We start from the raw sequence: 26,780 nt of genomic DNA, 5'->3' as shown, positions 1-26,780 counted from the left end.
TTCGGTGGGCGGGGTCACTTTTGGTCCGATTCTGTGGGCGCGGCCACTCTGGGTCCGATTCGGTGGGCGGAGCCACTCTGGGTCCGATTTGGTGGGCGGGGCACCTTAGGGACCAATTTGGTGGGTGGGGTCACTCGGTCCGATTTGGTGGGCTGGGCACCTCAGGGTCTCATTTGGTGGGCTGGGCACCTCAGGGTTCGATTTGGTGGGTGGGGTCACTCTGGGTCCGATTTGGTGGAAGGGGTCACTCTGGGTCTGATTTGGTGGAAGGGGTCACTCTGGGTTCGATTTGGTGGGCGGAGCCACTCTGGGTCCGATTTGGTGGGCGGGGTCACTCTGGGTCCGATTTGGTGGGCGGGGTCACTCTGGGTCCGATTTGGTGAGCCGGGCCCCTCGGGGTCCGATTTGGTGAGCGGGGTAATCTACTATATAATTGTCTAAGGGCACTTCCGTCTTTCTGTCTCACAACACCGCTACGTCATCATCTCATGAGACCGCAATGCACTCTTGGGACCGGAGCGCGCAACAAGCATCGGGTACCGGCCACTCCAGGTGCAACAAGCATCGTGTACCGGCCGCTCTAGGAGGTGCAACAACCATCAGATACCGGCCGCTCCAGGAGGTGAGTATGTAACTTTTTTATTTTAATTCTTTTTTTTTTTTTTTAACAGGGATATGCAGTATACTATGTGACTGGACAATATACTACGTGACTGGGCAGTATAACTACGTGGCTCTGCGCTGTATACTGCGTGGCTCTGCGCTGTATACTGCGTGGCTCTGCGCTGTATACTACGCGGCTCTGCGCTGTATACTACGCGGCTCTGCGCTGTATACTACGCGGCTCTGCGCTGTATACTGCGCGGCTCTGCGCTTTGTACTGCGCGGCTCTGCGCTATATACTGCGTGGCTCTTCGCTGTATACTACGCGGCTCTGCGCTGTGTACTGCGCGGCTCTGCGCTGTGTACTGCGCGTGTCCGTGCTGTGTACTGCGTGTGTCTGCGCTGTATACTGCGCGGCTCTGCGCTGTATACTGGGCGGCTCTGCGCTGTGTACTGGGCGGCTCTGCGCTGTATACTGCGCGGCTCTGCGCTGTGTACTGCACGGCTCTGCGCTGTGTACTGCGCGGCTCTGCGCTGTGTACTGCGCGGCTCTGCGCTGTGTACTGCGCGGCTCTGCGCTGTGTACTGCGCGGCTCTGCGCTGTGTACTGCGCGGCTCTGCGCTGTGTACTGCGCGGCTCTGCGCTGTGTACTGCGCGGCTCTGCGCTGTGTACTGCGCGGCTCTGCGCTTTACACTGCGCGGCTCTGCGCTTTATACTGCGCGGCTCTGCGCTGTGTACTGCGCGGCTCTGCGCTGTGCACTGCACGGCTCTGCGCGGTATACTGCGCGGCTCTGCGCTGTGTACTGCGCGGCTCTGCGCTGTGTACTGCGCGGCTCTGCGCTGTATACTGCGCGGCTCTGCGCTGTGTACTGCGCGGCTCTGCGCTGTGTACTGCGCGGCTCTGCGCTGTGTACTGCGCGGCTCTGCGCTGTGTACTGCGCGGCTCTCCGCTTTATACTGCGCGGCTCTGCGCTGTGTACTGCGCGGCTCTGCGCTATGTACTGCGCGGCTCTGCGCTTTATACTGCGCGGCTCTGCGCTTTGTACTGCGCGGCTCTGCGCTGTGTACTGCGCGGCTCTGCGCTGTGTACTGCGCGGCTCTGCGCTGTGTACTGCGCGGCTCTGCGCTGTGTACTGCGCGGCTCTGCACTGTATACTGCGTGGCTCTGCGCTGTGTACTGCGCGGCTCTGCGCTGTGTACTGCGCGGCTCTGCGCTGTGTACTGCGCGGCTCTGCGCTGTGTACTGCGCGGCTCTGCGCTGTGTACTGCGCGGCTCTGCGCTTTGTACTGCGCGGCTCTGCGCTGTGTACTGCGCGGCTCTGCGCTGTGTACTGCGCGGCTCTGCGCTTTATACTGCGCGACTCTGCGCTTTGTACTGCGCGGCTCTGCGCTTTGTACTGCGCGGCTCTGCGCTGTGTACTGCGCGGCTCTGCGCTGTGTACTGCGCGGCTCTGCGCTGTGTACTGCGCGGCTCTGCGCTGTGTACTGCGCGGCTCTGCGCTGTGTACTGCGCGGCTCTGCGCTGTATACTGCGCGGCTCTGCTCTGTGTACTGCGCGGCTCTGCGCTGTGTACTGCGTGGCTCTGCGCTTTGTACTGCGCGACTCTGCGCTTTGTACTGCGCGGCTCTGCGCTGTATACTGCGCGGCTCTGCGCTGTGTACTGCGCGGCTCTGCGCTGTGTACTGCGCGGCTCTGCGCTGTGTACTGCGCGGCTCTGCGCTGTGTACTGCGCGGCTCTGCGCTGTGTACTGCGCGGCTCTGCGCTGTGTACTGCGTGGCTGTGCAATATACTTCGTGGACATACATATTCTAGAATACCCGATGAGTTAGAATCGGGCCACAGTCTAATAATCATAAGACTACAGATAGTGGTTTGGAATTGTGCTGTACTGTCACTTTAAGAGCTGATATTATCTGACAAAACTTGTGACCTGGTGAGCTGATGTAGACTTCATAGGCGTTGGCATAGTAACTGTGTCTGACTGCGCATATCAATGAGCTAATCAGCCAGGTGGCAGTTATTTTTAGAAATTGCCTCAGAAACCAGCCCATTATAAACGTATGGGACAATTTCCCTATTGAAACGCATTGAAAGACTTTTTTCAAACACAAATTGCGCAAAAACTACAAATCCGATCGGCACGAAAAATACTTAGCACACCTCTCAGGAACGCTGGCTTCGAAATGACACCTCACTGGAGTCTGTGAGTTTAGCGGTTCGGGCCGCATTACGTGCGGACTGAATAATAAGAATAAGAAGAAGTTTACCACGGTGGAATAACAGTATAGTGCTTTGTTCCAAAGCACTATAACTAGATGGGTATTTCCTGAAAGAACTACAGATAGTGCTTTGGAATGGTGCCCGGGCTGCCCCTGCAAGACTTTCACACTTGGGTGCCCCTCAGGCGCTGGTTTGGCAGTTGTAGCCCCTCAGGGTTGAGGCCACTCTGGGTCCGATTTGGTGGGCCGGGTCACTCTGGGTCCGATTTGGGGGGCCGGGTCACTCTGGGTCCGATTTGGGGGGCCGGGTCACTCTGGGTCCGATTTGGTGGGCCGGGTCACTCTGGGTCCGATTTGGTGGGCCGGGTCACTCTGGGTCCGATTTGGTGGGCCGGGTCACTCTGGGTCCGATTTGGTGGCCCGGGTCACTCTGGGTCTGATTTGGTGGCCCGGGTCACTCTGGGTCCGATTTGGTGGCCCGGGTCACTCTGGGTCCGATTTGGTGGGCCGGGTCACTCTGGGTCCGATTTGGTGGCCCGGGTCACTCTGGGTCCTATTTGGTGGCCCGGGTCACTCTGGGTCCGAGTTGGTGGCCCGGGTCACTCTGGGTCCGATTTGGCGGGCGGCGCCACTCTGGGTCCGATTTGGCGGGCGGCGCCACTCTGGGTCCGATTTGGCGGGCGGCGCCACTCTGGGTCCGATTTGGGCGGGCGGCGCCACTCTGGGTCCGATTTGGCGGGCGGCGCCACTCTGGGTCCGATTTGGCGGGCGGCGCCACTCTGGGTCCGATTTGGCGGGCGGCGCCACTCTGGGTCCGATTTGGCGGGCGGCGCCACTCTGGGTCCGATTTGGCGGGCGGCGCCACTCTGGGTCCGATTTGGCGGGCGACGCCACTCTGGGTCAGATTTGGCGGGCGGCGCCACTCTGGGTCCGATTTGGCGGGCGGCGCCACTCTGGGTCCGATTTGGCGGGCGGCGCCACTCTGGGTCCGATTTGGCGGGCGGCGCCACTCTGGGTCCGATTTGGTGAGCGGGGCAATAATTACAATAAGACTACAGATAGTGCTTTGAAATTGTGCTGTGCTATCACTTTAAGAGCTGATATTATCTGGCAAAACTGTGCTGGTGTGGTCATGTACAGTTCGCAGGCGTTGGCATAGTAACTGGGCCTGACTGCGCATATCAATGAGCTAATCAGCCAGGTGGCAAGTGGCAGGTACATTTCAAATTGCCTCAGAAACCCGGCCATTATAACCTATGGGAAAATTTCCCTATTGAAATGCATTACAATGAGGGGAAAAAACATTTTCAAACGCAAATTTCGCCAAAACTACAAATCCGATCGACACGAAAAATACTTAGCACACCTCTTGGGGACGCTGGCTTCAAAATGACACCTCACTGGAGTCTGTGAGTGAAGCGGTTCGGGCCGCATTACGTGCGGACTGAATAATAATAAGAACTAGATGGGTATTTCCTGAAGGAACTACAGATAGTGCTTTGGAATGGTGCCCGGGCTGCCCCTGCAAGACTTTCACACTTGGGTGCCCCTCAGGCGGTCCGATTTGGTGGGTTGGGTCAATCTGGGTCTGATTTTGTGGGCGGGGTAAATCTAGGTCCGATTCGGTGGGCGGGGTCACTTTTGGTCCGATTCTGTGGGCGCGGCCACTCTGGGTCCGATTCGGTGGGCGGAGCCACTCTGGGTCCGATTTGGTGGGCGGGGCACCTTAGGGACCAATTTGGTGGGTGGGGTCACTCGGTCCGATTTGGTGGGCTGGGCACCTCAGGGTCTCATTTGGTGGGCTGGGCACCTCGGGGTCCGATTTGGTGGGTGGGGTCACTCTGGGTCCGATTTGGTGGAAGGGGTCACTCTGGGTCTGATTTGGTGGAAGGGGTCACTCTGGGTTCGATTTGGTGGGCGGGGTCACTCTGGGTCCGATTTGGTGGGCGGGGTCACTCTGGGTCCGATTTGGTGAGCCGGGCCCCTCGGGGTCCGATTTGGTGAGCGGGGTAATCTACTATATAATTGTCTAAGGGCACTTCCGTCTTTCTGTCTCACAACACCGCTACGTCATCATCTCATGAGACCGCAATGCACTCTTGGGACCGGAGCGCGCAACAAGCATCGGGTACCGGCCACTCCAGGTGCAACAAGCATCGTGTACCGGCCGCTCTAGGAGGTGCAACAACCATCAGATACCGGCCGCTCCAGGAGGTGAGTATGTAACTTTTTTATTTTAATTCTTTTTTTTTTTTTTTTAACAGGGATATGCAGTATACTATGTGACTGGACAATATACTACGTGACTGGGCAGTATAACTACGTGGCTCTGCGCTGTATACTGCGTGGCTCTGCGCTGTATACTGCGTGGCTCTGCGCTGTATACTACGCGGCTCTGCGCTGTATACTACGCGGCTCTGCGCTGTATACTGCGCGGCTCTGCGCTTTGTACTGCGCGGCTCTGCGCTTTGTACTGCGCGGCTCTGCGCTATATACTGCGTGGCTCTTCGCTGTATACTACGCGGCTCTGCGCTGTGTACTGCGCGGCTCTGCGCTGTGTACTGCGCGTGTCCGTGCTGTGTACTGCGTGTGTCTGCGCTGTATACTGCGCGGCTCTGCGCTGTGTACTGCGCGGCTCTGCACTGTGTACTGCGCGGCTCTGCACTGTGTACTGCACGGCTCTGCGCTGTATACTGCGGGGCTCTGCACTGTATACTGCGGGGCTCTGCGCTGTATACTACGCGGCTCTGCGCTGTATACTGCGCGGCTCTGCGCTGTATACTGCGTGGCTCTACGCTGTGTACTGCGCGGCTCTGCGCTGTATACTGCGCGGCTCTGCGCTGTATACTGCGCGGCTCTGCGCTGTATACTGGGCGGCTCTGCGCTGTGTACTGCACGGCTCTGCGCTGTGTACTGCACGGCTCTGCGCTGTGTACTGCGCGGCTCTGCGCTGTGTACTGCGCGGCTCTGCGCTGTGTACTGCGCGGCTCTGCGCTTTACACTGCGCGGCTCTGCGCTTTATACTGCGCGGCTCTGCGCTGTGTACTGCGCGGCTCTGCGCTGTGCACTGCACGGCTCTGCGCGGTATACTGCGCGGCTCTGCGCTCTGAACTGCGCGGCTCTGCGCTGTGTACTGCGCGGCTCTGCGCTGTGTACTGCGCGGCTCTGCGCTGTGTACTGCGCGGCTCTGCGCTGTGTACTGCGCGGCTCTGCGCTGTGTACTGCGCGGCTCTGCGCTGTGTACTGCGCGGCTCTGCGCTGTGCACTGCGCGGCTCTCCGCTTTATACTGCGCGGCTCTGCGCTGTGTACTGCGCGGCTCTGCGCTATGTACTGCGCGGCTCTGCGCTTTGTACTGCGCGGCTCTGCGCTGTATACTGCGCGGCTCTGCTCTGTGTACTGCGCGGCTCTGCGCTGTGTACTGCGTGGCTCTGCGCTTTATACTGCGCGACTCTGCGCTTTGTACTGCGCGGCTCTGCGCTGTGTACTGCGCGGCTCTGCGCTGTGTACTGCGCGGCTCTGCGCTGTGTACTGCGCGGCTCTGCGCTGTGTACTGCGCGGCTCTGCGCTGTGTACTGCGCGGCTCTGCGCTGTGTACTGCGCGGCTCTGCACTGTATACTGCGTGGCTGTGCAATATACTTCGTGGACATACATATTCTAGAATACCCGATGAGTTAGAATCGGGCCACAGTCTAATAATCATAAGACTACAGATAGTGGTTTGGAATTGTGCTGTACTGTCACTTTAAGAGCTGATATTATCTGACAAAACTTGTGACCTGGTGAGCTGATGTAGACTTCATAGGCGTTGGCATAGTAACTGTGTCTGACTGCGCATATCAATGAGCTAATCAGCCAGGTGGCAGTTATTTTTAGAAATTGCCTCAGAAACCAGCCCATTATAAACGTATGGGACAATTTCCCTATTGAAACGCATTGAAAGACTTTTTTCAAACACAAATTGCGCAAAAACTACAAATCCGATCGGCACGAAAAATACTTAGCACACCTCTCAGGAACGCTGGCTTCGAAATGACACCTCACTGGAGTCTGTGAGTTTAGCGGTTCGGGCCGCATTACGTGCGGACTGAATAATAAGAATAAGAAGAAGTTTACCACGGTGGAATAACAGTATAGTGCTTTGTTCCAAAGCACTATAATAAGAATAATAAGAAGAAGAAGTTATCCACGGTGGAATAACAGTATAGTGCTTTGTTCCAAAGCACTATAATTAATGGATTCTAGGGAGCGATGTATGAGGCTTTGTGAGTGTTAGGAGGATATTGTCAGCAAAAAGGATAAATAAAATTCTTCGCCCTTAAACTGAACTCCTTTAATATCTGGTGATGCTCTAATGGCAGTGGATCGCCCCCAGAGTAGGGCAATGGGGTACTCGGCACAGGGTCCTGCGGTTCGGGGGGATGTCACGGTGGCTGACCCGGTCCATGGCCCTCGGGGGGTGTCCAGTAAAAGAGTTTATATATGGTTTTGGGAAAGGTCTTTAAAGGGGAAGTTCGTGACGCCACCTGTGGTATTCGGTCAGGGTGACCGACGCTGCGGTGAGGGGTCCGCTGGGGTGATGTTATGGCAGCTAGATGGTATACCTTCCCACAGGTGAAGTGTGTCCCCAGGGCTTCCCAGAAGTGTAGATGATGATGGTGGACGTTGTAAGGCGCAGGGAATAACGAGGACACAAGGTTGCAGTCTCTTTACCTTTTACTGAAGACTTCAGTCCAGGGTACAGACCACAGGGTAGGTAGAGTCCGGCCGGTCCAAAGGCAAATCCAGAGTCCCCTTATCCAGGTGGAAATCAGTAGCCTTCCTCTAGCGCCTGTGTGTTGTAGTACCTCCCTGCTGAGCAACTCTGTAAGGTCCTCACAACTCTTGTTGATGTTCTAGATGTTGTTTCTTCCTCTCTGTCCCCCAAATGGTGTGGATAGGACCAACCCATATGACTCATGGCCTGAAGCTTGTTTATAGGGACCCTAGAGACGCCCCGACCCCCACAATTTGCCACTGTGTCTTCTTAGGTATTAAGGTCGGGCAGTCAACTTGGAATTGACTGTCCTGCCGGTCTCTGAAGTAATGCGTAGAGTCAATTACTCCCTCGGTGTTCCGGCTACGTGCCTCAGAAGGAGGCTGCCTATTTCAGGGCAGAACTCCTCCCGGTGTTTTCTCCTTGTGCTGTGACTTCGTTTCTCACTCTCTAAAATACAATTCGCTTCTTGTCCTTTCTTAGGATGCTGCCGCACGTGGGGCAGGTGCAGCTCCGTAGCTTTCTGTCTCGCTAGGCCACTGTCAGGATCCCACCCCTGACAGGGAGCCTCTGTCTGCAGCTCCGATGTTCCTCCTTTCCCCCTGTCTGCCTGACAGGTCTTGCCTGGGCAAAGCCCAGCCAGCGTCTCTCTAACTTTCTATGCAGCCCACCAGTTTTACCCTTCTGTGAGGAGTGCCCTAGTAGATAGGAGCAAGGCTCCCCCTGGTGGTCTGGAGTGTGAAGTGTGGTGTATGGTTTGTGATACCTGGTAGGTAGATCTCCTTTATTGCCATCAGACGTAATATCACTCCCCCTGGTGGAAGAATGACATTACTGCAACGACCAGGACTCTGGGGCGCTGCAGCAGCAGCCAAAGGCTCAATACAAAGGACAAGAAGTAGATGGGGAAGCGGGCAACCCTGTCTAGTGCTATTTTTTTTTTTTTTTTTCTTTTTTAAATCTTAATTGGCTTAAAGGAGCTATGAGGAAGATATTTTTAGTTGATGTACTAGAGTATAGTCCATCTACAGCTTTTTTTGTTTTTTTTTTAAAGGCCTTCTATGCCATATGCTCCAAGGGCCTTAAGCATAAAAGGCCAAGTGAGGCGATCAAACGCCTTCTCCGCATCCAAACTCAGGAGAAGAGTAGGTTCCTCAGATATATATATTTTTTTTAATAACTATTTCTAGAAGACCAACTGCCCTTCTGGTGTTGTCACCTCCCTGTGTAAAAGGATCTTTGTGGATCATATAAGGCAACCACTGATTCAGATGCATTGCTAACATTTTTGTGAATATCTTAACATCTGAATTGAGAAGGGCAATCGGTCTAAAGGTTTTACAGGCTATTCTATCCTTGCCTAGGTTGGGAATAAGGCTATGTGCACACGTTGCAGAATTGCCGCAATTCTGCAACTCCCTGCCGCTGGTATAACGCATGCAGAATTGGCATGCGTTTTCCCGCTAAACACTAGCATTTTGCTACCGTAATTAGCTTGCAGAATGCTAGCATTTTCTAAGCGATCTGTAGCATCGCTTGGAAAACTGATTGACAGGTTGGTCACACTTGTTTGTCAAACAGTGTTTGACAAGTGTAACCAACTTATTACTATTGATGCTGCCTATGCAGCTTCAATTGTAAAAAGATATAATGTTATAAAAAAATAGTGATATTCTCACCTTTCGGCGGCCCCGGCAGTGTTCCCGCTCCTCGCGATGCTCCTGTTCCCAGTGATGCCTCGTGACAATGACCCCAGATGACGTAGCATCGTGTGACACTTCTACGTCATCACAGGTCATTGTCGCAAGGCATTACTGGGAACGGGAGCTGCCGGGAGCATCGCTAATGCCTGGGCTGGATCCGGGGGCTGCCAGAAGGTGAGTACATAAAGAACTATTTTTTTTTTATTTTAATTCTTTTTTTATAACAGGGATATGGTACCCAGGGCCTAGAGGAGAGTCTCCTCTCCTCCACACCCGGGTATCAACAGCACATGATCCGCTTACTTTGCGCATGGTGGGTATAGCCCCATGCAGGAAGTAAGCGGATCAATGCATTCCTATGTGTGCGGAATCGTCAGGATTCTGTACAAAGAATGAGCATGCTGCGTATTTTTCCGCGATGCGATTCCGCCACGGAAAAATATGCAGCATTAGCACAGCATTGTGGAATCCCATTGTATTCAATGGGCTGTGTATGCGGTTTTGCAGCAAAAAAGCATACAATCTGCAATGTGTGCACATAGCCTTAATGTTATAAAGGAGTGTAACATGGAAGTCAGGGATCATTGCTCCCTTTAGAAAAGAATTGAAAAGGGGGAATTGATATAGGGAGAAGTTCATCCTGGAAGGTCTTGTAGTATAAGTAGGACTATCAGGTCCCGTGGTTTTCCCATTTGGAACGTTATGGACTACATTCTTAATTTCCTCTTCAGTAATTGCGTCATTTGATGATGCTATTGCTTCTGAGGAAAGAGAAGGTAATTGATAAGAGTCCAAGAAAGAACCAACAAGATTAACGGGAAACCACTGGGTAAATCTGACATGGAGATGGACTTGGGGGATTAATGATAAACTTACCTGGAGCAGCCAGGCAGCGGCTGCCAAGGCAGACAGGATCATGGGGTGCATTAAGAGGTCTGGATACACATGATGAGAGCATTATACTGCCTCTGTACAAATCCCTGGTTAGACCGCGCATGGAGTACTGTGTACAGTTTTGGGCATCAGTGCTCAGGAAGGATATAATGGAACTAGAGCAAGTACAAAGGAGGGCAACAAAATTAATAAAGGGGATGGGGGAAATACAATACCCAGGGAGATTAGCAAAATTAGGATTATTTAGTAGAGAAAAAAGACTGAGGGGCGATCTAATAACCATGTATAAGTATATAATGGGACAATACAAATATCTCTCCGTGGATCTTTTTATACCAAGGAATAAAGTCTCCAGTGGCGTGATCGGGTATATAGTGAGGAGCTCTTAAGTGAACTTTCTATTGGGGGCATGGTCTGACCATGTTATGGGACCATTCCCGCACCTGCCAGTATACAAAGCATAGAGGGGTGTTCCCTAAAAAGTAATTAATACGTATATGGATACCATGAGGAGGTGGGGAAAAAAAAGGTTAAAAGACCTGTCCCCTGGATGATTAATTCTCCATAAGTCATATAAAGAATATTTCCTAATGAGCTTACTAAATTCTTTAGAAATATAAATTTGTGATGGAGAGGGTGGTTTACCAGACAAGACAGATCTATCCATAGTTTCGGAGAACCAAATGTTAAAATCCCCTCCTAAGATTATGGCTGCAGGTGGGAGACGTGAAATCTTAAGCATAGCTCGTTTATGAAATTTTATTTGGGCTGTATTAGGAGCATATACGGTACAGACCAAAAGTTTGGACACACCTTCTCATTTAAAGATTTTTCTGTATTTTCATGACTCTGAAAATTGTACATTCACACTGAAGGCATCAAAACTATGAATTAACACATTAAGATTTATATACTTAACAAAAAAGTGTAAAACAGCTGAAGTTATGTCTTATATTCTAGGTTCTTCAAAGTGGCCACCTTTTTACTTTGACTGCTTTGCACACTCTTGGCTTTCACTTGATGAGCTTCAAGAGGTACCTTATGTACAGGTGCTTCTCACAAAATTAGAATATCATCAAAAAGTTAATTTATTTCAGTTCTTCAATACAAAAAGTGAACTCCTAAATTATATAGTCATTACAGAGTGATCTGTTTCAAGTGTTTATTTCTGTTAATGTTGATGATTATGGCTTACAGCCAATGAAAACCTAAAAGTTGCTATCTCAGTAAATTAGAATAATTAATAAAAAAACACTTGCAAAGGCTTCTTAAGCGTTTAAAAAGGTCCCTTAGTTTGTTTCAGTAGCTCCACAATCATGGGGAAGACTGCTGACTTGACAGATGTCCAGAAGGCAGTCATTGACACTCTACAAGGAGGGTAAGCCACAAAAGGTCATTGCTAAAGAAGCTGGCTGTTCAGAGTGCTGTATCCAATCATATTAATGGAAAGTTGAGTGGAAGGAAAAAGTGTGGTAGAAGAAGATGCACAAGCAACCAGGATAACCGCAGCCTTGAAAGGAGAAAAGGACATTCAAAAATTTTGGGGAGATTCACAAGAAGTGGACTGGTGCTGGAGTCATTACTTCAAGAGCCACCACACATAGACTTATCAAGGATATGGGCTACAAGTGTCAGATTCCTTTCGTCAAGCCATTCAAGACCAATACACAACACCAGAAGCGTCTTTCTTGTGCCAAGGAGAAAAAACTGGGCTGTTGCTCAGTGGTCCAAGGTGTTGTTTTCAGATGAAAGTAAATTTTGCATTTAATTTGGAAATTAAGATCCCAGAGTCTGTAAGAAGAGTGGAGAGGCGCACACAATCCAAGCTGCTTCAGGTCTAGTGTGAAGCTTCCACAAACAGTGGTGGTTTGGGGAGCCATGTCATCTGCTGGTGTAGGTCCACTGTGCTTTTATCAAGACGAAAGTCAGCGCAGCTCTCTACCAGGATATTTTAGAGCACTTCAAAAAGCTTGTCAGCAGAGGGAAGCATGGAGATGGAAATTTCATTCTCCAGCAGGACTTGACACCTGTCCACACTGCCAAAAGTACCAATACCTGGTTTAAAAACAACAGTATCACTGTGCTTGATTGGCCAGCAAACTCGCCTGACCTTAACCCCATAGAGAATCTATTGTCAAGAGGAAGATGACACCAGACCCAACAATGCAGACAAGCTGAAGGCTGCTATCAAGGCAACATGGGCTTCCATAGCACCTCAGTAGTGCCACAGGCTCATCGCCTCCATGACACACAGCATTGACGCAGTAATTGATGGAAAAGGAGCCCCGACCAATTATTGAGTGCATTTACCGAACATACATTTCAGTAGGCCAACATTTCGGATTTTAAAATCCTTTTTCAAGCTGGTGTTATAAAGTATTCTAATTTACTGGAATAATGACTTTTGTGCTTTCATTGGCCATAAGCCATAATCATCAACATTAACAGAAATAAAGACTTGAAATAGATCAATCTGTTTGTAATGACTATATAATGAGTTTCACTTTTTGTTTGAAGTGCTGAAATTAACTTTTTGATATTGTAATTTTGTGAGAAGCACTTGTATGTTTGGGGGTTGTTGTCCTGCTGCAGAATAAACTTGGAGCCAATCAGATGCTTTCATGATTGTATTGAATGATGTTTTAGAATCTAGCTGTAATTCTTTGCATGGAGGATACCAAGCAATGGGCAATTAACTGGGATCCATCTGCTGTTTTGAAAGTCTAGCCAAAAGTGGTCTTCATGTAAGACCTTTGATGTAGAAACAAGACCATGTGATTCATCTATACACAAACATAGCAAATTGTGGCTATAAAAATGACAGCAAGTTCTCTGGACTGAGTCAAAATGGAAACTATTTGGTTGACTATTTTGCCAAAAGGCTGAAAAGTAACACAAATGTGTCTGAAGCCAACTGTCATGATGGAGGTTCCGTGCACGTTATGGGTTGCATTTCAGCAAATGGACTTGAGGGATTTGCTCAGGATTAAAGGGGTAGCTTCATCTCCAAGATCCTATTCCAATATATGGTAGGTGTGGCAGTAATATTAGCAAATACCTCCATTTCAGATGTAAGCTAATTCTTCTGATTTGCTATGTTGCTTGCCTCTCGAGCAGGCATTGCAGTAGCTTATGTATCCCTGGTTATGACAAGTCATAAAGTCACATTGGTTAACTGTTAGTGGTCATACTCATGGATAAGTAAGCTGCTGCAATGCACATGGGGTAAGCGACATATCAAATCAAAACAACTATGCTCCATTTCTAAATGGAGGTATTTGCTACTATTTATTGAGATACCATTTTGGAGATGGGGATACCCTTTAACAGTGTCCTCTGTGCAGAGAAATACAGGCAGATACTTACCCATCATGCAATACCATCAGGGAGGCAACAAATTTATTCTGCCACAGGACAATGTCCCTGACATACAGCCAGTGTCATTAAGAACAGTCCTAGAAGTTATGATATGGCCCCCATAGATCTGTGATCTCAAAGCGTCAGAAGGATTTATGATGGTCTACAGCCACAGAAGATCTGTAGTTAATTCTCCAAGATGTTTGCTGCTGTTAGTCTGAATCTACAGTATGCACATTCCAAAAAGAATGATGAAAACCATTGCAGGAACCGGTGTCCAAACTGCTTCCTGGTACTGCTTAGATATAAAGTGGTTGTCCTGGTAAAACTAGTCCATGAGATGGGTGATAACTTGCTAGTGGGTGTTTGATCACTGGGATCCCCACCAATCAGCAGAATTGAAACTTTTATCTGCGGCACTTGATAACTGATATAATTATTTATTTTAGTGCCATTTTATTTCCTGGTGCTTTACATGTGAAAAGGAGTATGCATAACAAAAACAAATACATGAATCTTGAACAAACAGTCACGAACTGGTGCAGTAGGAGAGAGGGCTCTGCCCGCGAGGGCTCACAATTTACAAATGCCCCTTTTTTTTTTTTTTTTTTTCCAAGGTCCCAGTGGTTATGAACAGGTGATACTTGTATTCCCTGGCCAGCTCCTGCAAAATCAATACAATTTACAAGAACAAATAAAAAAAAAAAACAAATCAAAAACATTTGTCCCTAAGGGCCATAGTTTAAGGCCGTCTAAGGCTGTTACCACTTTGGTGAGTTTCTGATGCTGCAGATTTTCTACAGCATTTCTTCACCTATAGTGTAAGTTGGGTTACTTGCATTTTTGAGTACGATTTTTTTTTTGTGCATTTCTTTCGCATTTTCAACACTGCAATTTTTTTTTCTTCTTGATGTTTTTTATAAAACTACATTAGTTTTTTTTAATACTTCCTGATAACTTTAATAGTTATGTGTATTTAGTGCATTTCTGCATCATAAACACTACAAACGCGTATATATATATATATATATATATATATATATATATATATATATATGTGTGTGTGTATATGTGTGTGTATATGTGTATATATATATACACTCACCGGCCACTTTATTAGGTACACCATGCTAGTAACGGGTTGGACCCCCTTTTGCCTTCAGAACTGCCTCAATTCTTCGTGGCATAGATTCAACAAGGTGCTGGAAGCATTCCTCAGAGATTTTGGTCCATATTGACATGATGGCATCACACAGTTGCCGCAGATTTGTCGGCTGCACATCCCAAAGATGCTCCATACAAGGCAGGATGGATCCATGCTTTCATGTTGTTTACGCCAAATTCTGACCCTACCATCCGAATGTCGCAGCAGAAATCGAGACTCATCAGACCAAGCAACGTTTTTCCAATCTTCTACTGTCCAATTTCGATGAGCTTGTACAAATTGTAGCCTCCGTTTCCTGTTCTTAGCTGAAAGGAGTGGTACCCGGTGTGGTCTTCTGCTGCTGTAGCCCATCTGCCTCAAAGTTCGACGCACTGTGCGTTCAGAGATGCTCTTAGGCCTACCTTGGTTGTACCGGGTGGCGATTTGAGTCACTGTTGCCTTTCTATCAGCTCGAACCAGTCTGCCCATTCTCCTCTGACCTCTGGCATCAACAAGGCATTTCCGCCCACAGAACTGCCGCTCACTGGATTTTTTTTCTTTTTCGGACCATTCTCTGTAAACCCTAGAGATGGTTGTGCGTGAAAATCCCAGTAGATCAGCAGTTTCTGAAATACTCAGACCAGCCCTTCTGGCACCAACAACCATGCCACGTTCAAAGGCACTCAAATCACCTTTCTTCCCCATACTGATGCTCGGTTTGAACTGCAGGAGATTGTCTTGACCATGTCTACATGCCTAAATGCACTGAGTTGCCGCCATGTGATTGGCTGATTAGAAATTAAGTGTTAACAAGAAGTTGGACAGGTGTACCTAATAAAGTGGCCGGTGAGTGTATATATATATATATATATAATTTTTTTTTTATATATAACTGTGGATTTTCCATATCTACTGCAATTCTATGGGGAGAGTCTGTACATAAGACCCAGCATGCTTCAAAGCGAAATTTGCCGTGTTGTGGATTTCAAACACACACCGCAGGTCAGTTTATGCTGCATATACAGTGTGTCCGTAAAGTCATGGTGCACTTTTGACCAGTCACAGGATCTATTTATAGTTTACATTTTGGCGCCCCTTTATCTGGCCCAAACATATCAGACCTGTTCATGAGGAGAGATAACAAGAACCAATCAAACACAAACTAAGCTGTTGCTGAGCCCCCAGACAGATTAACCCCTGATAAACTGAACTCTGATTAATACACTGCCAGGTCTGTGACATCGTACAACCACAAGCTTATGCCAGCAGTGTGGTTTTTCCATGCCAGTCGAGATGTGAACGGTACAGAGGAAAGTTTAGTGTGTTCTGTGGCTCGCTAAATTCGAAACCATGACCAAAGTGCTACGTGAATATCGGCGCATTAACGAAGCGCTACCACATAGGAATAGGGATAAGCAGTTGAAAGAAACCGGCAGTTTGGTGGAGAAACCCCATGATAGGCCCATTTTTTTTCACAGAGCGGTCTGTGACGGCAAACATGTATCTTGACATGTTGGAATTGTATGCAGTGCCTCAATTTCCAGAAGGTGTCCTCTTTCAACAGGGCGGCGCTCCTCCACAGTACGCCAGTATTGTTTGTGAGTTCCTGGATAGAACATTCCCCCGGTGGTAGATAGGCAGGGGTTTTGTCAAGCCATGGCCACCACGATCCCCGAATCTGACACCCTTAGACTTTTAATTTTGGGGTTATGTGAAGCAACATGTGTACACTGAACGTATCAATTACATTAATCACTTAAAAGAGAGAATCACAGATGTTGTTCACTGTGTTACACCAGACGTCCTTAGCCGTGTTTGGCAAGAACTTCACTATCATTTGGATGTGTGTAGGGCAACAAATGGAGCTCACATCGAACTGCACTGAATAGGTATGAAACTGGGAGAGTTTTTCTTTTATTTGGAGCATATTTCACATTTCTGTCGTTTTTTGTTGCTTTCCAGTGACTGGTCAAAAGTGCACCATGACTTTACAGACAATCTGCGTGTATGTATGTATAATATATAAACCTAGTGGGCATGAGATTCCTATAAATCCCTTCCCCTTTGCTGGAATGGTTACATTGAGTTTTTGGCAGCACAGTTTAAAGGGACTGTCAGCACAGAATGACCAAACCAAGTACAGGCGCTCGGTGCTTCATAGTGTGGCCAATCATTCATATACGCCTTCCCACCTGCTTGGTTTCCATCTATCTCCACCTTTTTCTGGAGATTGAGTGGTGGGACTTGGGTTAAAGGGAGCTTGTCAGCACAGAATAACTATTCAAACTAAGACTCAACATATGACATTTACGTTTTTTTGCACAATTGGTTGTTGGGAGCCCTACCGCTGGGACCTCACTGATTCCTAAAGCAGAGTATGAAGCCCCTTGGTTCTCCTTCCTCACTGTATCTCTGCTGTGACCAGGAGTAAGAGCAGTGGTGAAGCATTCACCTGAACTCTGCACTTAGTCTGACTGAAACAGGCGAGTGCCAGCTGTCCGTTCCCCATTGGTGTTAAAAGGGTCGGCTGTGCACATGTTCCCATGATATTCCTTTCAATGTTTGCGCACTGCCGTTGCACAAAAGGAATAACTGCAACACCAAGACCCAATTTCTAGTAGTTGATGGGCATCCCAACAATCGAATATTTGTCATTGTAATGTGATCGATTCCTTTTACATGTTACAAGTAGTTTTATCTGGATAACCTGTGTCTTTAAATTCTGTATTCTTTTGTATGAAACAAGATAAATTGACCTGAAAATTTCCCATTTCAGTCAAAGGAGTTGGTGAAAACATATCCGCCATTTGTAAATTTCTTTGAAATGAGTAAGGAAACGATTATAACATGTGAGAGGCTGAAACCAAGATTCCATGCGTTTCTGAAGGTAAGTATCTGCTTAAATACTCTAAGTTATATGGGTATATTGCGCTATATGTAATGACCTGTGCTAAAAGTAGGCATTTTCTGGGTTTAAGAGCAGATAGGATGCCAAGCCTAATGGGTTCAATGCCTTGTCCTTGTAGAATTGCTGACAATACTGGTAACAGAAGCAACTGTGTGATAGAATTTCTAAAGGGCAGGACAACAAGCAAGAAGGCGACCAATCGTTCGTTATCTGATCTGGTCAGACTAGGTCTGTTTTACAGTAGATGCATAGACACCGAAGGGGGCTGGCTTGGTTATTGAAGTGAGCAATTCCTTTACGTACGCCTCCGTCATGTGCCAACATGGAAAAACTCCAAAGCCAGGAGCACACTTCATGAAAGAATAGTAATTCAAATTGTTTAATCACATCTGAAGAAGTGTATTTCGGGCAGGACATCCATCAAGTGATGAGCTGTATTAATGTGCTCTAATAACCAAGCTGGGCAGTTGCTAGATGAAGTGGCATGGTGCTTCTTTTGCACTGATGCTACCCCATTCTATATCCATATCCTAGCTATATAATGAAACTAGTGATGAGTGAATATACTCGTTACTCGAGATTTCCCGAGCACGCTCCGGGGTCCTCTGAGTATTTTTTAGTGCTCGGAGTTTTAGTTTTTATTGCCGCAGCTGAATAATTTACATCTGTTAGCCAGTATAAGTACATGTGGGGATTCCCTAGCAACCCGACAACCCCCACATGTACTTATGCTGGCTAACATGTAAATCATTGAGCTACGGCAATAAAACCGAAATCTCCAAGCACTAAAAAATACTCTGAGGACCTCCGAGCATGCTCGAGAAATCTAGAGTAACGAGTATATTCGCTCATCACTACAAACAACCAGTATTTTTTTTTATGAAACCCATTTTTTTCACTCTTGCATTTTGTGAGTTATGAAATTCCAGTTTAGGCTACTTTCACACTAGCGTCGGGTGATGTCTGTCGCAATGAGTCCTTTTGTAGAAAGAACGCATCCTGCAAAGTTGCCCCAAGGATGCGTTTTTTTTCTCCATAGACATGCATTTGTGACGGATTGCCACACGGATGCGTCGTGTTTTGGCGGACCGTCGGCACAAAAAACGTTCCATGTAACTTTTTTTTTGTGCGTCTGGTCCGCCATTTTCGACCGCGCTAGCGTGGCCGAAACTCCGCCCCCTCCTCCCCGGTACTCACAAAGGGCAGCGGATGCGTTGTAAAACTGCATCCGCTGCCCACATTGTGCTACATTAACACACTGTCCGTCGGGCTGACGGTTTGCGACGGCCCGTATCGACAGACTAGTGTGAAAGTAGCCTTACATCACACAAATATATAAACACTTGAAATTGTTAATGACGTGTAGTCAGAAGTGTCAGGATGTGCTCTATGCTTTGCTTATTGTACAATTTCCTATAAAACATGGTAAAAAGTTGGTATATTAGATGAGATAACATGACACTTGTAAGTCAAGGGATTTCTATTTTTTAAAGGGGATGTCCACTAGAGGAACATTTTATGGTGAGCAATATGTAAGAAAGATTCAGGTTGGGTTCCAGTTTTGCTGTGGTTGTGAATCTGGTTACTCCTCTGCTTAAGCCATTGCTCTATAATGTATATTTATTTGCAGATCAATCAAGCAAAACCAGAATGCGGGAGGCAAACATTGGTTGAGTTGATGATCCGTCCAGTCCAAAGATTGCCTAGTGTTGCGCTTCTTCTAAATGGTAAGATGCTGTATTTCCAGCTTTTTCCAAATATTTATACAATAGATGGAAATGTATTAAAGGCTACTATTACTAGACTACTGTTCTGACGGTATAAAGAACCTACAGCTGATCAGCGGCCACTGATTTCAGCTACAGCGGCTACATGTCATGTGACTACCAGGAGATGGTGGGTGGATCATGGCAATGATGTTGGTCCAGGTGACGAGTATCCTTTTTTTAGTGTTGCAGACTGGAGCTATTAAGTGGCTGTACGGCAGTGGACAATCCCTTTTAAGCTAAATGGCACAGCATTCTTGTAATTTCCATCACATACGCGTGTTAAGGCATGTAGGACTACATTCTTCTGTCATGTTTTTGTCATATTACACACTGGGACTGACCCGAACACCTATTGGACAGAGTCAGTGTAACACAGTTTCTTATTCATACGTTTCCATAAATAGGTTAATAGCACAATGTATTTAAAGACGACGTTCACTACTTGGACAACTTCTCATACATCTCGCTTGGACAGCACAAAATATTAAAGCTTATTTATACTCCCATACTGGCACCGTTTCGGCGGTGTTGTCGCTCTCTCTACATCTCTCTCTATATCTCTCTATCTCAATTCAATTGAAATGAGCTTTATTGGCAGGACTAAGTACACGTTAGCATTGCTAAATCATTTGGTAAAAATACGGGGGGGTGGGGGGAGGGAGGCATATAGAGGTCCAGGATATATCAGACTCCTTTTAGAGGATAGGGGATGTTTCCAGGTTGGGGTATAGGAGTCCATGACATGTCAGGCTCTTTAGTCGGGGGATAGGGATATGTCCAGTGTTGGGGTACAGGAGTCCATGACATATCAGGCTCCTCTTAGTCTGTGGCAGGCACTAACATATTCCGCTGCTACGGCCACTGCACTTTCCTCTTCCCCCAGTATTATCGGCAGTTTCTCTTCCTCCTCCATGGAGGTGAAGTCTGGGAGGATGAAGCGAATGCCAGTGGACCACCACGGTGCAGGAAGACTACTGTACACAAGATGAGGTGCAAACAACAAAGGGTAGATTTATTGGAAGGCAAGGGATTAAGTGAATGAGGAAGATGCAAACAGGGGTATACAATGGTAAAAGACAATTTACAAGAGTTATAAACGTTATCTTTCCCGTAAAATAGCACAGTACTCCGAATATTACAGACTCAAAATATGTCGAACCAGCAAATGTAAACAATAAACAAGGGATGATGCTACTTTACGTATAACCTCCCTGGCCTTTACTAAGTAGGCCACACGGCTCCCGTGTACTGACTATTGAAGCCTACACTAGGCCCTAACAGGTGCACCAAACAGGAACAAACTCACGGTGATGTTGGAGAATCGGCTCCAGTCCCAGGGGGGCCCCCAGCAGTCTAATATGGTGGTGCGCACGGCTTTCTGTCAGCTCTGTGAAGCGTGGTCTTCTCCTTGCTTCTGGATCCTAGGGATGATCCTGGAAACGGTAAATCCCTTTCTCTGTATCTTCGTTGCTCTCTTGCAGCTATGTTAGGACACAGTTCTTCTCTTTCAGCTATCAGCACAAAAAGTCCTCTCTGCTGCAGCCTCAGCTCACACACGCTGCTACAGCTCCACACCTGCACTCTGCCAGACTAGTTCATCACACTGACTATTGCAGGGAGAAGCAGAGCATTCCATCACACCAGACAAGGGGGGTGCAGCCTCTTAAAGTGACAGCGTGTTCCTTACTGTCCATAACAGCACCACCCTCTTACAAGGAGATTAGACAGTCTCTTGAAGTGAGTGTCCCTCACTGCAGAGTATTTGGGGCACCTCAGCAGGAAGTGAGCCTCATCCTCCACGGCCTCCTGGGGGCATTGCTGGCAGAGTCTGCTCTCTCGGGGCTTGTAGTTCTGTCGGTGCCGCCCGGATTCGATGAGTAGGCTGTGGGCACACAGTCTGTACCGGCTCAGGATCTGTCGATCTTTGGGGTTTTCTAGTTTCTCTAGATATGGGGCCAGTTTGTACTCTCTCTGTAGATTCTGGTATATTGTCAGTTTCTTGGATTTATTTGTCGTTCCTCCCAGATTCTGAGATATTCCTCTTTGACTTTGTGTACCATCTTCTGGATTTCACCTTTTGTCAGGCCATGGAGGTTGATGGCTTGGTCAGACTGGCTTTGGGTACTTTTTCTTGGGAGGCTTCCTGGTGTAGGAAGGCTTTGTGATGGTAGGAGCTGGGACTGCTACTTTGTAGATGAGCCTTGAATGACAGTGCCTTCTTCTTTATTGCGATGTGTAGTGGGAATCTGCCCAGCTCTGCTCGGCAGGCGCTATTTGATGTGCTCCGATGGACTTGGAGAAGATGCTTGCAGAACTCTAGGTGGAATATTTGTCGGCCCAGCGTCCCACTTTGACCAGTTTGGGTATGAGACTGGGCCCCAGACCTCACTACCGTACAGAAGGATTGGGGCAATGATTGAGTCAATGATTTTTAGCCAGACGGTTACTGGTGCCTTGAGATGGTACAGACGCCTTCTGATGGCATAGAAGGCTTTGGATGCCTTGTCTTTTAGTAACTCTATGGCTTGCTTGAAGCTCCCTGACTGGCTGAGTTCTAGGCCCAGGTAGGTGTACCTGTTGGTTTCTGTAAGTGGACGGTTGTCTATCATAAAGGTAGGATGGCCAGTGGGTTTCTGCTTTCTTTTCTGGAACACCATGATATTAGTTTTTTTTCTCATTGATTGGCAGTGCCCATGTGTTGCTGAAGGTCTCTAGGATTTTCAGATGATCTTGGAGGCCTTTCTCAGTTGGTGATAACAGCACGAGGTCATCTGCATACAGCGGAAATTTCACCTGGGTGTCATGGAGGGTGAGTCCTGGTGCTGAGGAGGACTCTAGGGCCACTGCCAGCTCATTGATGCAAAGTAATATTTAGGCAAGCATGTTCAGTTGATTATAAATTATATCGCACTATAACTACAATAGAAAACATGCATAGCGGACTAATAAAGAGACAAACTGCAAACAATGTAGATACCAAAAAAACGAACAAGCAGCCATATAGTCCCATAAAAAGTACAAATTTTATTAAATAACAATAAAAACTAGATGAGCAGGTACAAAGGATACTCACAGGGGAACATAAATGTGGTACAATGGCCCATAAGAAGGACCAGACCGCCCAAACAAACCTGCCATGCCAGAAATTTAGGCTGCATATAATGTGGAATACATAGAGTATTAGGCAAGTGCCACAGTCATGGTATAAAGAGTGTGCAACAAATAACGTAAATGCATACCTAACTGGCACAGGGAGAATGGGAGACCAGGTCCAACCCCAACGCGCGTTTCGGAGAGCGATGCTCCTTCATCAGGGGGTAAATATGGTATAAGCGGTGCATGTATAAATACACCGCCGACCGGAAGTGTGCCACTCACCTGCGCGCCACTACAGCAACAGCAGAGCCGCGCAGCATCCCCTCCATCCGCCTGCGCCAGAAACACGTGGGGCCCCACGTGAGCCAGCGCCGGAAAGAGGGAAAAACTCACACACGGCCCGGTGGAGCGGGAGCATGCGCACAGGCAAGGAAGCAAAGGTCGCCATATTGAGCAAGGGCAAACATAAGGGCAATGGCAAAAAGCACAATGCAGAAATAAAAAACAATACAGAAAACAATGTACATATAAATATAACGATGTAATAGATAATATTGCAATCAAAACAATTAATGTGACAAAATCGGTACTAAAAAAAAGGAAAAATAAACATAAAAAAAGAACAATGAGGAAAGGAGAAAAGGAAGAAAAAAACTTATTTTGCAAACAGAAAAGACAAAGATACAATATAAACTAATATATGATAATACTAACAATATAAATAAACCAACAATCAAAAACAAACAGAAACAAATGCGAAAATTAAACCAAAAGATCGATATGTACCACAATGTCCACAAAGACAAGACAAACATAAATAAAAGAACAGTACCAAAAACTAACCCAACAGAATACATATATAGCTGTATATAGAGAACAATCAAATAGATAGCGCCATCGATATTGACTCGCTGAATGGACTGTTCCGTAGAATGCCAAAATACTCCAATGGAACTCCCATGTTCTTGAAATGTCAAAAGTAACGCAGTGCTAAATAACAAAAATAGAAAAAGTAAAACCACAGCTCACATATAAAAAACACAATGTAAAAAACGCAAATAGGCCATAGGTAACACCCAACAAATCAATGAGATACACACAGATCATAGGAATGGGGCAAAAGATATATTTTAATTCAACCCGTTAGGGTGAATAGTATTCAAAGTCCAAATCCACCTCGTCTCTAATTGAGCAAGGCGTTTGGACAAACCCCCTCCCCTAATGTCAATATTAAGCAGGTCGATGCCACAAACCCTCAATAGCGTAGCATCACACGAGTGAAACTGCCTAAAATGCCTGGGTATTGTTTTAAGTGTGGTCACATCTTTACACTCCATCGCCGCATGTATACCCAACACGTGCTCTTAGACGAACCTTCAATTGTCTCGTGGTGAGACCGACTTAAATAAGACCACATGGGCATGTGGCATAATATATCACGTACCGTGAGGTACATGATGTACGTTTATTAATTGTAAAACTTTTTGTGCAGTCCGAGTTAGTGAAAGAAGAGCAACGTTCAATGTTGGGGCATGCTACACACTTACCGCATGGCGCACATCAGCGCGGTCAAGGAATGTAGGTACAGGCTGACCCACATAATGGCTGTGGGTAAGGCAGTCCCTAAGATTTCTTGCTCGCCGAAACATAAGTGGGTTGGCTGGGAGAAACTTTTTGATAATTGGATCAGCCTGCAGAATTGGCCAGGCCTTACTCATAGCGAAGCGTACCCGGGCATGTTGGGAATGATAAGATGTAATAAACCTAATCTGCTTATTGGTTTTCGATCTACCGGTGGTATTCCCATATAGGAGAGTGTTACGGTCAGAGTACTTAGCCCGATGATAGGCCTTTTTCAATATCCGTCTACTATACCCTCTGGATATAAAACGTGTCGTAAGTTCACTAGCCCGAGTTTCGAAGTCCTGTTCGTTAAAACAAATGCGTCGTAGGCGGAGAAATTGACCAACGGGAATGGCTTTAGTCATGTGAGAGGGATGACACGAGGCATGCAGGAGGGTATTGGTAGCAGTAGATTTACGAAAAATATCCGTCTCAATCACACCCCCCGCATCCCTGCGAATCATGACATCAAGAAAGTCAATCCTACCAGCATCCCACACCGGGGTAAGCCGTATGTTGAGGTCATTGCCGTTCAAGAGGGATATAAAATGCAGAAGGTCGATGGAGGTGCCCTTCCAGACAAAGAAGATATCGTCGATATAGCGTGCCCATAACAAGACTCGATCAATCGACCCCTGTTTGTCAGACAGAAAAAGGTCTCTCTCCCACAGACCCAGGAACAGATTGGCATATGAGGGCGCAAAGGCCGCTCCCATAGCTGTCCCCTGGATCTGTAGGTAGAAAGACCCCTTAAAAACAAAAAAATTGTGTGAAAGTGAACTCTAGTAGCTACAGGATGAGGTCCCTCACCCGTAAGGGGATGTTAGATGTACCGAGAAAAAATCGAACAGCATTAATACCATCATGATGTCTATTATTGGTGTACAGGGACTCTACATCCACTGAAGCTAGAAGAGTATCACTCTCTACACACAGTCCATCGACCTTGCGCAACAAATCACTAGTGTCTTTGAGGAACGAGGGGAGGGTATACACCAATGGCTGAAGATAAAAGTCAATCCATCCGTTGACGTGCTCAAGAAAATTCCCCTTACCTGACATGATAGGTCTGCCGGGTGGCACCAGAGCATCTTTATGAATTTTAGGCAATAAATATAGGGTAGGAATAGTAGGTTCCTTTACGATGAGCGCCGAAGCCAGCTCCTTGGTGATAACCTCATTGTCCAAGGCTCTCATAATGATGATCTCAAGCTTGGACTCAAATGCAGAGAGGGGGTTATAGGTTAATTTCCTATAACATGTAGTGTTATTGAGGTGTCTAAATGCCTCCCTCTCATACATTTGCTTGGGCCATACAACGACATTACCACCTTTGTCTGCCGGCTTCAGCACAACATCGGGCAGCTCCCGAAGGAACTTCAACCTTGTTGTTTCCTCCCTAGTCAAATTACCACCATTATGAACAAACCTTGGAATACCCAAGAGCTCATTGGTTACCATCCGGACAAACAAATCAATGCTAGGACAGGTGGAAGACGGGGGGAACTTCACAGAACGCGGACGGATGGACGGAGGAACCTTACCTCCTTCGTTGGTATGCTCCTCAGCCAACTCCTCAAGGATTCTTACTGCCTCTTGTTCCTCCTCTGTAGGAAAGAGATTGTGAAATTCATCATTTATAAAAATACCTCTTGAACAACAATGACCTAGCAAACATGTGTAAGTCCTTCACCGCAGTGAAAGTATCAAACCCCGGTGTGGGTGAGAAAGACAGACCCCTGCCCAGTAAAGAAAGATCAGTTTCATTTAGAATATGACTACTCAGGTTAATCACCTTATTATCCCTCCTATTCATAAAAGATGTATCGCACGGCCTTCTCTTGTAGGGATGATACGAGTGATCCCGCAAACTATGAAGTACACTCGCCACATAAGATGAAATTGAAGTAGAGGAGATATCTGATTGTCCACTGGCAGATGTCACTGAGGTACTCGAAGGTACTCTATGTAGATTAGAATTGTTCTTATTACGCCAGAAGTACACACGTTTATTTTGATAATCCCTTACATCTCTATTGAATTTGGACAAATGGCTCTCTTGGATCTTTTTAACCAATTGGTCCATAGTTTTGTCTAATTCAGATTCAAACTGAAGTATCTTCTCACTCGGACACCCCTTCTTAATTTCTGCTTGGGTACTGTCAATTAATTTATCCAGTTCTGAAATATTAGTAGAATTCAGGTTGATCAGTAATTGTAATAGAGACATTGAGCATATGTTGCATGCCTCCTCCCATTTGGAAACAAATAGCTCATCGTCTACTGGGAAGGAAGGAATATTTTCTGCAATCCATGTGGAATCATATTGGAGGCAACATATTTCTCCAATAATGATTTATTCCACCATAATCTAGATCGTTTCATAAGGTGTGCTTTCATCTGTGTGAATAAATGATCATAACTATGATCACCAGATTGGTGACCCACTACCCCTGCTGTACCAAAGACTTGATCAAATTGGTTGAGCCAGACTTTTTCTCTCCCTCTGTAGTCCATTTCAGCCCCAATAGAGAAACCTGTGCATAGCACAGAAAGCATATAGCAAAGTAATATTGAGGCAAGCATGTTCAGTTGCTTATAAATTATATCGCACTATAACTACAATAGAAAACGTGCATAGCGGACTAATAAAGAGACAAACTGCAAACAATGTAGATACCAAAAAAATGAACAAGCAGCCATAT

General features: G+C 47.0%; 1 protein-coding gene across 6 annotated transcripts in view; it reads left to right on the top strand.

Moving 5' to 3' along the window:
* Positions 1–26,780, top strand: part of ECT2 (epithelial cell transforming 2) — a 145,121-nt gene that overhangs the window by 78,441 nt on the left and 39,900 nt on the right. For all 6 annotated transcript variants that reach the window (XM_077290521.1, XM_077290519.1, XM_077290520.1 and 3 more), the window contains 2 exons: positions 17,456–17,566; positions 19,218–19,314. In XM_077290521.1, the coding sequence (XP_077146636.1) occupies positions 17,456–17,566; positions 19,218–19,314 (208 nt within the window). The remainder of the gene's footprint in view (positions 1–17,455; positions 17,567–19,217; positions 19,315–26,780) is intronic.

This window comes from Ranitomeya variabilis, chromosome 2 (assembly GCF_051348905.1).
Source record: "Ranitomeya variabilis isolate aRanVar5 chromosome 2, aRanVar5.hap1, whole genome shotgun sequence".
In the NCBI taxonomy this organism is placed as follows: Eukaryota; Metazoa; Chordata; class Amphibia; order Anura; family Dendrobatidae; genus Ranitomeya; species Ranitomeya variabilis.
Note: the sequence above shows the minus strand (reverse complement) of the source record. Positions and strands in the feature narration are given on the sequence as shown.